The sequence below is a fragment of the Hypomesus nipponensis genome, chromosome 22 (assembly GCF_054491055.1).
Source record: "Hypomesus nipponensis isolate SF chromosome 22, ASM5449105v1, whole genome shotgun sequence".
Lineage (NCBI taxonomy): Eukaryota > Metazoa > Chordata > Actinopteri > Osmeriformes > Osmeridae > Hypomesus > Hypomesus nipponensis.
Window position 1 is genome coordinate 18,690,001 of NC_140382.1, and position 13,279 is coordinate 18,703,279.

Below are 13,279 nucleotides of genomic sequence, written 5' to 3' on the forward strand. Positions count from 1 at the left end.
CTGGCAGGTAGTCAGACAACAGCAGGGATTGTAGAGGGGAGGGAGGGATGAGGGAGGGAGGGGGGGATGAGGGAGGGAGGGATGAGGGCAGAAGGGAGGGAGGGAGGGATGATTCTCCTGGCTGCTAAGGGAAGCCTGGCCTGCAGCCCAGAGATTCATCTTTGGCTTCCTCCCTCCCTCGCATCCCCGTCTCATCGTTTAGAGAGCTCTCCTCACGCGCACCTCACCTCCACCTTTGTAACATTTAGCCCCGACAGACTCTCTCTCACTCTGTCTCTTTGTTGTTTGAAGTCTTTGGCTGCCCCGTCTCCACCAATCACTCCCGCCCAGGTGGGTGAGACAGGCTGTACAAGCAGCAGCTCCAGCTAGCCCAGTGTGAGATCTCACCATCACACCTGGATGTCTAGTGACGGGCTTTATACAGGGGTGGAGGGCTAGGTTTGTGCATCAGTCATACTGTGGGTGGTTGTGTTTGTGTGTGTGTGTGTATTAGGTTGACAGAGAGTAATATCATTTCTCAATGACACATTGACTCATTTGAGGAGCTTGAGGAGACACACTGCAGAGAGCAGAGTCACATGACCTGCTCTAAATCTGACCCTGATCTGGCTTTCTCTGTTTCTCTCACTCTCTCTCTCTCTCTCTCTCTCTCTCTCTCTCTCTCTCTCTCTCTCTCTCTCTCTCTCTCTCTCTCTCTCTCTCTCTCTCTCTCTCTCTCACTCGCTCACTCGCTCACTCGCTCACTCGCTCGCTCACTCACTCGCTCACTCTCTCGGATTCTCTCCATCTCTCAATATCAATTACTCCCTCCTTTTTTCATTTTCTCCATCACTCTCTCTCACCCTCTCACCGACTCTCTGCACATCTCTCTCCATCTTTCATCTCTCTCCATCTCCATCTGTCTCCATCTGTCTCCATCTCTCTCTCTCTCTCTCGTCTCACTCTCTCTCTCCCCATCTCTTTGTTTGTCTCCCTCAGAACTACCTGAAGGCGGCGTGGAACGTGTTTGACTTTGTGACCGTGCTGGGGAGCATCACTGACATCTTGGTCACGGAGATCAAGGTGAGTGGCACCCTCATGCACGCCACATGGCTTCAGCCTGAGGGGCCAGGGGGCCCCATCCCGCCCCCCGAAGGCTCTCCAGGACCAGGGGGGGAAGGGGGCGGGGGGAGGGGGGAGGGGGGCGGGGGGAGGGGGGCAGGGGGTGAACCTGGTTAGTGTTGAACTAAATCATTGAAAGGCAGCAGATCCTGTTTGCTTAAGAGAGCTCTTGGTGTCTTTTCATGTGGATTAGTCTGAGCCAAGCTGGGGACTGACAGACAAGACGACACACACGCACACACACACACACACACACAGAGGAGTGAGTGTTCTGGTTACAGCAAGACGCTCCTTGTCGCAAGTCTGCCTCTCTTTGTGAGATTTCTCTTCATGTGACTGTCAAGTCTGTTCATCCCTCTCTCTCTCTCTCTCTCCCTCTCTCCCTCCCTCCCTCCTTCTCTTTCTCTTTTCCTCGTTTCTCCTCCCCTTCTCTCTGTTCTCTCATGCCGTGTCTTCTTCCGTCTGCTGTGTTCATGTTGCTGTCTGCCCCCCCCCCCCCCTACTGCCCCCTCCTCCCCTCCACTGCCCCCCCATCAACTGCCCCCCCCACTTCCCCCCACTGCCCCCTCCTCCCCCCCACTGCCCCCCCATCAACTGCCCCCCCCACTGCCCCCAACTGCCCCCTCCCCCCACCTCTGTCCTCCCTCCTCCTCCCCCCACCTCTGCCCCCCCTCCCTCCCCATCCCCCCGTCTCATCTCCGGGCTCCTTCAGACGGTAAGTGGCTTTTCTTGTCCCCCTCGCTGCTTCTGAAAACAACCCCCCACTCACCGACACCAACACTTCCTGATACACACCGCATGAACACTTCCTGGTACACACCGCATGAACACTTCCTGATACACACCGCATGAACACTTCCTGGTACACACCGCATGAACACTTCCTGATACACACCGCATGAACACTTCCTGGTACACACTGAACACTTCCTGGTACACACTGAACACTTCCTTGAAAGCCTTTAGGAGGAGTGATACAATACAGAGAATGGTATTTCACTCTGACTCGACTGGGTCTGAACACAGCCTCACTTAGACCAACCTTCGTTACTAGTAAGGAACTGACTGTTCCAGGAAACGGGCTAAGAGTGTGTGTGTGCACTGTGTGTGTGTGTGTGTACTGTGTGTGTGTGTGTACTGTGTGTGTACTGTGTGTGTGTGTGTCCTACAGGACAAGCTGATCAACCTGAGCTTCCTCCGGCTGTTCAGGGCTGCTCGTCTCATCAAGCTGCTGAGGCAGGGCTACACTATCAGGATCCTGCTGTGGACCTTCGTGCAGTCCTTTAAGGTGCACACACACACACACACACACACACCAGTCCTTCAAGGTGAACAGGACCCTGGACACTTCTCTCCACCCGGTCCTGCCAGCACCTGGGGATAGCCTAGTTTGGTTCATGTTGCTAATGACTTCATGTTGCTAATGACTTCATGTTGCTAATGACTTTGGGTGATTATGGAACCGCAGAAGTTTTCCTCAGTAAAGAGTAAGTGAAGGGCTGGGCTTTAGAGTCAACAGCAGATCGGGCTGTTAAGAGATTTTAAGCCTAATGAAAATGGATAGTTGTGGCGGTGTAAAAAGGGCGTCTCTTTAATTACGATGAATGTATACCCTTCTCTGTAAATACCTGATTAAAGAAATTGACCTCACTGTTGAAGTTTACTGTTCTGGTCCATAAATGACCGCATTCCATCTTCCATGGACACTGCTTTAATCTCCAGCTGTGTGTCCGTGTGTCCGTGTGTTCATGCGAGTGTTTGTCTGCTTGTGTGTACTTGTGTTTCCAGGCGCTGCCTTACGTGTGCCTGCTCATAGCCATGCTGTTCTTCATCTACGCCATCATCGGCATGCAGGTGAGTAGACCCGCTCTCTCACGTGCCCGTGCACTGGGAGAAGGGATGAGCTCGCTAACGCCTGAAACACGCACGTTTTGGCATATTTCACTTGATAAGATGTCTTAAAATGATGTGAAGTTAACTCAAATTAAGTCACTAGATAAGCCATTTATACTTGAAGCAAGGCAAACAAGATTCAAATCAAAACCAGATTATTACACTCAGTTAGATGTAGTGTTTTGGCAATGCCCCCCCCCCCTCCCCTCTCCTCCAAGTAAATGGACCCAAACTGATAGCTCATTTAACAGAGGCCATCCCATCTCCTAAACTAATCGCCTAATGAGATTGCACCCCATACAGTAGATCTGTGTATGATTGTAAATCAATATTCATTTCATCTTCTGCTAAACGGGGTTCTGTTTATTCAGCTGTGTGAAGGATCCCTCTGAAGGAGATTGGGCCCCGCCCACCTCGGGGGTCTAACCACACTCTCACTCCAGCACGCCGCAATCATAGGGAAATGGAAACTTAATCGACCTCATAAAACAAGATTTGAAAATGATATTTAATCGACATTGTTTTGGATGCGTTTCGTTCAGTGGTAGAGCACTTGACGAGATAATGCGGTCCCATGTTCAAATCTCCCTGTACATAGCTTTGGATAAGATTCTGCTATAAAAGAGATCATCTTTTTATTTTAATCAGGTTTTCCTATCAAAATACTTAACCTTAGACACCCAAGAGAGACTGACTTGCACAAAGCTTACAGGCATTGCCAGATGTCTCCAGAGCCAATATCTGGACGTACATCCAGTTATAGATGCCACTGCCAACAATCAATAAATTTTCATGTTCTCTTTCAGGTGTTCGGTAACATTGATCTGAACGAGGAAACGGCCATCAACCACCACAACAACTTTCAGACCTTCTTCCAAGCTTTGATGCTCTTGTTCAGGTGAGTGAAAATCTGACTGATTTGTCAGTTATTTGTGTGTTTCTTTACAAGTATGTTTACCTGCGTTTGCTCACGGGCATGTGTGTGTGTGTGTGTGTGTGTGTGTGTGTGTGTGTGTGCGCGTCCCTCAGGAGTGCGACAGGAGAGGCTTGGCATGAGATCATGCTGTCGTGTCTCAGTAATCGAGCGTGCGATAAGCTCTCTGGCTCCGGGGGGAAGGAGTGTGGCAGCGACTTTGCCTACTTCTACTTCGTGTCCTTCATCTTCCTCTGCTCCTTCCTGGTCAGTGTGGCTCACGACAAGCTCACTGGAAATTACAACTATGACAAAACAAAACACTTTAGATGAAACTAAAACATCCAGTTTAAAACTACACCCAAAAAAACTAAAAACGACAAAGTCTACTTTTAAACTACACATGCATATCCATACATTTCCTGTTGCTTGCTCAAAGTGGACTACATTTCCTGTTGCTTGCTCGAAGTGGACTACATTTCCTGTTTCCCGTCTCATGACCTCCTCTCTGTGGCCATGCAGATGCTGAACCTGTTTGTGGCGGTCATCATGGACAACTTTGAGTACCTGACCAGAGACGCATCCATCCTGGGCCCTCACCACCTCGACGAGTTCATCCGCGTCTGGGCAGAGTACGACCCCGCCGCCTGGTAGGTCCTCCACCCCCCCCCCCTCCACACTCCACCCTTCAGAGATCTCCCCCCGCCCTCTCTCTGCCCTCCCCCCGCCCTCCCCCCGCCCTCCCCCCACCTTTCAGAGACAGACAGAGAGAAGCAGAGTCACCCCGTGGTTTCCACCCATGGAAGGTTCCAGCAGGGTGACCCGGAACCCGGTGGCGGATCCCGTCTTAGCGGGAGTGAGTGACGTTAAGCCAGAGCGAGGAGCGGGGCCCCGTAGGCCTGCTGATGCATGTAAATCCAGCGTCCCGCTCGCCTGGCCTGCAGTTTCTAAGCTGACGGGACTAAAGCTGCTGTCTGTCACTGAGGAGGGGAGAGGGAGCTGTACTCAGAGCTAGGGAGAGGGAGCTGTACTCAGAGCTAGGGAGAGGGAGCTGTACTCAGAGCTAGGGAGAGGGAGCTGTACTCAGAGCTAGGGAGAGGGAGCTGTACTCAGAGCTAGGGAGAGGGAGCTGTACTCAGAGCTAGGGAGAGGGAGCTGTACTCAGAGCTAGGGAGAGGGAGCTGTACTCAGAGCTAGGGAGAGGGAGCTGTACTCAGAGCTAGGGAGAGCTTTATCCCTCTCTGTCTGAGGTGCTTAGCCAGGGAGAGGGAGAATTGATGAATATTTTATTATTAAATAACAACCCAAATGAGAAGTTTTCTGAGGAAGAGGCTGAGCTGTGGCTAGGGGGAGGTTTGGAATGAGTTGTGCGAAGCCTAATGAGGGTTTTTATCAAAGGGACAGGAAGTGGGGTACCGCATAGCACAGGAGGAGGGGTGGGTAGAGTGGAGGGGGGATGGAATGTGGAGGGGAGGTGGAGGGGAGGTAGAGATGGAGGGCTGGCGGAGGTGCAGGTGGAGGGGAGGTGTTTACTCCTCTCAGAACAGCTATTCTTCCTGAGGTCTCCTCTCACAGACTGAGGTCTCCTCTCTCAGACTGAGGTCTCCTCTCACAGACTGAGGTCTCCTCTCACAGACTGAGGTCTCCTCTCTCAGACTGAGGTCTCCTCTCACAGACTGAGGTCTCCTCTCACAGACTGAGGTCTCCTCTCTCAGACTGAGGTCTCCTCTCTCAGACTGAGGTCTCCTCTCTCAGACTGAGGTCTCCTCTCACAGACTGAGGTCTCCTCTCTCAGACTGAGGTCTCCTTTCTCAGACTGAGGTCTCCTCTCTCAGACTGAGGTCTCCTCTCACATACTGAGGTCTCCTCTCTCAGACTGAGGTCTCCTCTCACAGACTGAGGTCTCCTCTCTCAGACCGAGGTCTCCTCTCACAGACCGAGGTCTCCTCTCTCAGACTGAGGTCTCCTCTCTCAGACTGAGGTCTCCTCTCAGAGACTGAGGTCTCCTCTCACAGACTGAGGTCTCCTCTCACAGACTGAGGTCTCCTCTATAAGTCTATACCTTCATATGACAGCATCTCTATCACGTTATCCAGTATAGCTTCCCTGTTCCTCACAGCACCTACAGGTGGGTTATATCTGTCCACTGGGGTCCTCCCAAGGCGGCTGCTGCTGAAGGAGGTTTTGTTGATGATAATTGAGTGGAAATGCAGTTTCCCGTTCTAACCCTCTTCAACCATTTCCTGTTTTGCAGCGGCAGGATTTGCTATCAGGATATGTACAAAGTGTTGCGTTTTATCTCCCCTCCCCTGGGCTTAGGCAACAAGTGCCCAAGTGCTGTGGCCTACAAGGTTTGCTATCCCCCCCACACACACACACACAGACACACACACACACACACACACAGGGGGACGACTGCTCCGAACCACACACACACACGCACCCCTCTCGCAGTTAACCGCCCGACGGGTAACCAAGGCAACGGTGGGGGAAACAACGCCGCATGCAAGGCTCGCATTAGCCGGGATTGAATCATCAAGCTGTTATGACGGTTATTTATAGACGTCAAAACGGTCGCTGGGAATAGCGGTTCGGTTGTTCCGTCCGAAGCAGTCACACAGTGACGCAGGAGAGCGGGGTGTGCTTTGTTTCTCTGACGGCCGTCTTGGTTAGCCGTGACCCTCCACAGACAGAAGGTGTCTCCTAGCATGTGGAACAGACAGATGCCTGATCTGAGCAAGGAGAACATGCCCCCACCCCAACATAAACTCCCTTTCTCATGATCCTCCATCCACATCTCTCCTCACAGGAAGCTCCTCCCCCTCCCGCTGCACCCTGGGATGCATCCGTTTCCGGAGAGCGGACATGGATGACATCTGACCCCCTCCCCCCACCCCCCTCCCGACGCTCCCGCCAACAACCCTGGAAATCTCAAATAAAGCAGATTTCTGTTTTGTCATTTTCTCTCTTTTTTTCGTGTTTTTGTGTTCGTTTCTTGTTTTATACCCGTCCTCTCTTCGTACGGCCTACCTCTGCCCCTCGCCCGTTATCTGACCTGGACCCCACCTGGCCCTTCTCTCTCCGCCCTCGCCCTACTTACTCCGCCCTCGCTCTCCTCTGTGAAGCGGCCGTATGACCTACCTGCACATGTACAAGATGCTCTTGAACATGTCCCCTCCACTAGGTCTGGGGAAGAAATGTCCCTCCAGGGTCGCTTACAAGGTACAGCTCCTCTCCTTCCTCCCCTCTCCTCCTCCTTCCCCTCTCCATTCACACTTCTACCCCCTGCCTCTCCTGCCTCTCCTGCCTCCAACCCCCTCCTCCCCTCCCACCTGCCCCAGTACCTCGGGCCTCCTGTCAACGTGTCACCGTGGAAACCTGCCGGCCTACGTCGCTGTCTCGTTGCTCTTTCTGTCTGTTTGTCCAGTTCCTCGTCTACCGTCTCCCTCCGCACAGCGCTCTCTCTAGCTGCACTAAACCAAAAACTCGCATATGTCTACAAGGAGAAGAATCTCTGTTAAAACTGTCCAAAAGACACGCATCTGTAACATCTGATCACACCACCGCGGGCTGCGCAGTGGTCGAAATCAAATGAACCCCCATTTTCCCCAAATAACATCTGTAGACGACAGCCTGACGGGTCCGGGGGAGTGGTTTAGATGCCTGAGAAGGGGTCGAGTCCTCAGGTAGGACCTGGGACGTTTACTTGCGAGCGTGTGGGTTAACGGGGTCGTCTCTGGAGCGTGCACAGCTGTCTGGACGAATCAGGGTGAAGACAGCCCCCTGCCCGTGCTTGGGATGAAAGCGTCTGCCAAGCGACTAGTTGGGTCTGACGTGTGTGGTGTCTCCAAATATAACTCCTGCTTTTGAGCGATGAATTGACAGGCTGCGACGAGAGAGAGAGAGAGAGGGGGGGGGGGGGAGGCTGTGAGAACAGCAGCGCACTGGAGCGAGTGTTAGCCTTTTTTTCTTCTTTTTTTTTGACTTATCCTTTCTTTCTTCTACTTCTACTTTCTGTGTTTTTTTCTGTCTCCTTTTCTTTCTTCTGCCTTCCTTTCATCCTTTCTTTCTTCCTTCTTCCTTCTTGGTTGCCGTGGTAGTGTTTTCATCTCAGCTTCCCCCCTGATGAGCATTGTTCTTCCTGTGTGTCATCATGTCCTCAAAGCCTCCATTTTCCACTCTGGCCGCCAGCTTAGTTCTCCAATCCCTGTTAAATGGTCATCCTGGATCTCCTGCTGTGATCTCTCATGCCTCCCACTTGTGTTACTGGGTGTGAGTGTCTGTGTGTGTGTGTGTTAGTGTGTATGCATGCCTGTGTGTGTGTGGGTGGGTGCGTGTGTCTCTGTGTGTGTGTCTCTGTGTGTGTGTCTATGTCGCTGCATATGTCTGTGTGTGTGCTTGTGTGTGTGATGGCATGCCTTGTCCTACTCTCTAGTGGATGATTTGTGCCAGACCTAGCATGCATAGGTACACCTCCTCCCCTACTCCTCCATCCTCCTCTCTCCATCTCCCCCCCCCCTCCCTCCCTCACCCTCCTCTCTCCCTCCTCCCTCCCCCCTCCCTCCCTCACCCTCCTCTCTCCCTCCTCCCCCCTCCCTCCTCCTTCCATGGACTTTCATCCATCAGTACAGCACATAAGAACAGCATGGAAGCAGGAACACATGCAGTTCTACTGGAATATAAGGAATGAAATATGTATATATACTGTGTGGATACACTAGCATATATATGCTATACTATATGTATACTATGTATAGTATACATACATACATACATACATACATACATACATACATACATACATACATACATACATACATACATACATATATACACACACACACATATGTATACTTCAATATTTACAGTTGTAGTGTGCATGAAGGTTCAGTAGCGTAGCATGGTGTTCCAGACCTGTGGGTTCTCTTGTTCTTGCATGTGGATGAGGGTGCTCTGTGGGTGCTTGGTCTTGTAGAAAGCCCTGTGTGCTATACAGCAGCTTCCACCAGCCCCACAAGACATAAGGCACATACTTCAGGGAACAGGAAACAAACTCTTCACAGACGACCAATCAGGCCTTTGACCTAGGTGTGTTTTGATTGGCCACTTTGATTTCCTCGTTCTCTCTTCAGCGATTGGTCAGGATGAATATGCCCATCGCCGAGGACAACACAGTGCATTTCACCTCCACCCTGATGGCTCTGATCCGCACTGCTCTGGAGATCAAGCTGGCGTCAGGTGAGAGCTTAAACTACAGGCCCCACAATGCACCTGGCCGGTCCTGTGTGTGTGTTTGTGTGTGGTGGTGGTGGTGGTGGGGAGGGATAGGGCGGGACGTTAGCGGGAATGCTGATGGGTGATTGGTGGAGGTGTGATGTTTCTGGGGCTGTCTGCAGGGGTGTTGGCCCAGAGGCTGTGTGACGCTGAGCTGAAGAGAGAGATCTCCAGAGTCTGGCCCAACCTTCCACAGAAGACTGTGGACCTACTGGTTACACCCCATAAACGTACGTACGTGTGTGTGTCTATAGGGGTGTGTTTGTGTGTGCGTGTGTGTGTGTGTGTGTGAGAGACAAAGATGGTGACTGACTGTAGTGCTAGACTATTTCCAGGAGGTTTTATCATCTTGTGTGAAGCCCTCTGGTCCTGAAGCTTAGTGTCCAGCGGGGATCTGCTCCAATTGGTGGTTGACCCTCAGAATCCACCTCTCCTGTGAGGTCAACTCTATTTCTGTTTAACTCTCAAACACACGCACGCACACACATGCACGCACTCACTCACAGACGCGCACACACACAGTCACACACGCGTACACTCACACGATAACAGACTCAGAAAGACGGCCTTACAGGGAGGAAAGCCTTCTCCCCAGACTGTGGTGCTCCTCCGGTGCCATCTAGTGGTCACACAGAGCAAATGATCATCTAATAATAATGTGGTCTTCTTAACAGAATGTACAGCATATACAGTCAAATACATAAAATACATCATTGGAAAGGTGTAACATTTTCTCCTATATTTTGTGTCAGTCCAACCCTGATGAGTTTGAGTCATCAGAAAGTAGCGTTGCGGTGGTGAAACACGTCATGTGATAAACAGATCTACAAATCACAGCTGTGCGTGGCCGGGCAATGTGTACCATGTCTCCCCCTCACCTGCCTCCCCCTCAGCTGCCTCTGCCTCACCTGCCTCACCTGCCTCCCCCTCACCTGCCTCCCCCTCACCTGCCTCTGCCTCACCTGCCTCACCTGCCTCCCCCTCACCTGCCTCCCCCTCACCTGCCTCCCCCTCAGCTGCCTCTGCCTCACCTGCCTCACCTGCCTCCCCCTCACCTGCCTCCCCCTCACCTGCCTCTGCCTCACCTGCCTCACCTGCCTCCCCCTCACCTGCCTCCCCCTCACCTGCCTCACCTGCCTCCTCTGTCTGCAGACAAGGAGCTGACAGTGGGGAAGGTGTACGCCGCCCTCATGATCTTCGACTTCTACAAGCAGAACCGAGCCAAGAAGCTCCAGCAGCAGCAGGCTCCAGGGAGCATGCAGGTACGGCTTGCCCGCCAACAGGCCCTCTTGCTGGGCACAGTCTCACAGGGGGGGGACCCTGGGGGGTAGGTTCACCCCTGCCCCAACCCATCACCATCCCTCCTCAGCTTGCTGCCGCTGTGACCTTTGACCTTTGTTTCCCTGCAGAGACCAGGGGGGTCCCTCTTTAGACCCATGCTGCCCCTCACCCACATACATGAGCAGGACACGCCCCTCTCAGCCTCCAGGCCGACGCCCCCCTCGCAGCCTGAGGCCCCGCCCACCACCACCTCGCTAACCAATGGCAATGCAGTGTGAGTGGCCGTCGTGGATATGCAATGTTTTCACCTTCTAATATTTGAGGGAATAAATGAGTCCTAGGAATTTGGCAAGTATACAACCCATACTTGTTGTGACCCACTGTACTGATAACTGTTATGTGTGTGTGTGTTCATCCTGTGTGTGTGTGTGCAGAACAAGCCAGTCAGTTCCCATAAGGGAATCAGAGGATGCCACCAACTTTACAAAACCTCAGGTAGGAGACGAACGGCTCGACTCTCAAACAAGCCTCGTGTCTTAAACCTCAACACCTGATGTATTTCCTGTTACCTTAGATGCACACACAGGAAACACCTCTACTCTCCTGATCAACTCGTTCGGCCAAACTATTTCCTTCCGTATTTAACCTTAGCGATCGCTGTGATTCGGTAGTAACGGCGACACGAGTCTTTCTAAAGCACGGTCACTGTCAAACAATGGTATGGCAGATAGATTCCAGACACAATGCCTCATTCAACAGCAGCCGCTAGGGACACCTGCTGGTGAGGATCATTAAGAGCAGCCCGAACGACGAGAGATTAGCTTTTGCCGGGCGCTTGGTGAGCTCAGTACCAGCTGCCTCAGTGTGCAGCGTGCCCAGTGGCGTGTGCTTGCTGTCGCAGGAATCTGTGGAGACGAGTCAGCTGGAGAACGATTCAGACGTGGAGGGTTTCCCCCTGGAGGGCCATGGCAGAGCAGCCTCCATGCCCAGGCTCAACGCTGAATACTACGTAAGCTCTGCCTGTCTGTCTCTCTCTGTGGATCTCTCTCTGCCTGTCTGTCTCTCTCTGTGGATCTCTCTCTGCCTGTCTGTCTCTCTCTGTGGATCTCTCTCTGCCTGTCTGTCTCTCTCTGTGGATCTCTCTCTGCCTGTCTGTCTCTCTCTGTGGATCTCTCTCTGCCTGTCTGTCTCCCTCTGTGGATCTCTCTCTGCCTGTCTGTCTCTCTCTGTGGATCTCCTGTCTCTGCCTGTCTGTCTCTCTCTGTGGATCTCTCTCTGCCTGTCTGTCTCTCTCTGTGGATCTCCTGTCTCTGCCTGTCTGTCTCTCTCTGTGGATCTCTCTCTGCCTGTCTGTCTCTCTCTGTGGATCTCTCTCTGCCTGTCTGTCTCTCTCTGTGGATCTCTCTCTGCCTGTCTGTCTCTCTCTGTGGATCTCCTGTCTCTGCCTGTCTGTCTCTCTTTCTTTCTGTTTCTCTTTCTTTTTCTGTCTTTCTACTATCTTTCTCTTTCTGTCTCTCTGTGTCTCTCTCTCTCCATCTTTCACTCTTTCTGTCTCTCTTTCTACATTCCTGTCTCTCTGTCATTTTTTCTCTCTCTCCCTCCTTCACTGTTTCTCTTTGTCTCGATATTTCTGTCTCTATTTCTCGTTTTCTTTGTTCTTTTATCATGTCATTTTCTCTCCATCTCGCTGTCTCTCTGCCTGTCATTCTCTTCCTCTATCGGACTGTCTCTCTCTTCCTTTCCTCCACATCCTCTCTCGCCCCCACCCTTTCTCTCTATCTCTTAACCTCTGTCTGTCTTATTATGTATGTGTCTCTCTCTCTTCCTCACTAGCGTACCCAGTTATCTGTGCTCAGATCAGACAGCTTGCACCTGTCAGGCCCAGACCAGTCAGCATCAGGACTGTGTCAGTGTGGACCATAGTCTGCATCATATGATCCAACTCTCCTATTACCTTCAGAGATGACAGTGGACGGTCTAACAGCCATCGCTGACAGGAAGCTGGTGGACAGGTGCAGGAGAGGAGGAGAGAGAGTGAGAGTGAGATGGGGGAAAGAAAGAGAGAGTGGAGGTCTGAGAGAGAGTGTAAAAGAAAAAAGGGAGACATGAGCGGGGTAGAGAGAGATGGATAGACAGGTAGAGAGAGATGGATAGACAGGTAGAGAGAGATGGATAGACAGGTAGAGAGAGATGGATAGACAGGTAGAGAGAGATGGATAGACAGGTAGAGAGAGATGGATAGACAGGTAGAGAGAGATGGATAGACAGGTGGAGAGAGATGGATAGACAGGTAGAGAGAGATGGATAGACAGGTAGAGAGAGATGGATAGACAGGTGGAGAGAGATGGATAGACAGGTGGAGAGAGATGGATAGACAGGTACAGAGAGATGGATAGACAGGTAGAGAGAGATGGATAGACAGGTAGAGAGAGATGGATAGACAGGTAGAGAGAGATGGATAGACAGGTAGAGAGAGATGGATAGACAGGTAGAGAGAGATGGATAGACAGGTGGAGAGAGATGGATAGACAGGTAGAGAGAGATGGATAGACAGGTGGAGAGAGATGGATAGACAGGTAGAGAGAGATGGATAGACAGGTGGAGAGAGATGGATAGACAGGTAGAGAGAGATGGATAGACAGGTAGAGAGAGATGGATAGACAGGTAGAGAGAGATGGATAGACAGGTAGAGAGAGATGGATAGACAGGTAGAGAGAGATGGATAGACAGGTAGAGAGAGATGGATAGACAGGTAGAGAGAGATGGATAGACAGGTAGAGAGAGATGGATAGACAGGTAGAGAGAGATGGATAGACA

The 13,279-nt window shown here is 51.8% G+C and overlaps 1 protein-coding gene across 1 annotated transcript in view; it reads left to right on the forward strand.

Annotated features, from left to right (window-relative positions):
• Nucleotides 1–13,279, forward strand: part of cacna1bb (calcium channel, voltage-dependent, N type, alpha 1B subunit, b) — a 100,910-nt gene that overhangs the window by 74,808 nt on the left and 12,823 nt on the right. Inside the window, exons 35-47 of the mRNA XM_084687069.1 lie at nt 979–1,062; nt 2,273–2,389; nt 2,890–2,955; nt 3,801–3,892; nt 4,024–4,174; nt 4,430–4,557; nt 7,033–7,129; nt 9,040–9,145; nt 9,304–9,411; nt 10,334–10,443; nt 10,591–10,736; nt 10,897–10,957; nt 11,364–11,471. Of these exons, the coding sequence (XP_084543195.1) occupies nt 979–1,062; nt 2,273–2,389; nt 2,890–2,955; nt 3,801–3,892; nt 4,024–4,174; nt 4,430–4,557; nt 7,033–7,129; nt 9,040–9,145; nt 9,304–9,411; nt 10,334–10,443; nt 10,591–10,736; nt 10,897–10,957; nt 11,364–11,471 (1,374 nt within the window). The remainder of the gene's footprint in view (nt 1–978; nt 1,063–2,272; nt 2,390–2,889; nt 2,956–3,800; nt 3,893–4,023; nt 4,175–4,429; nt 4,558–7,032; nt 7,130–9,039; nt 9,146–9,303; nt 9,412–10,333; nt 10,444–10,590; nt 10,737–10,896; nt 10,958–11,363; nt 11,472–13,279) is intronic.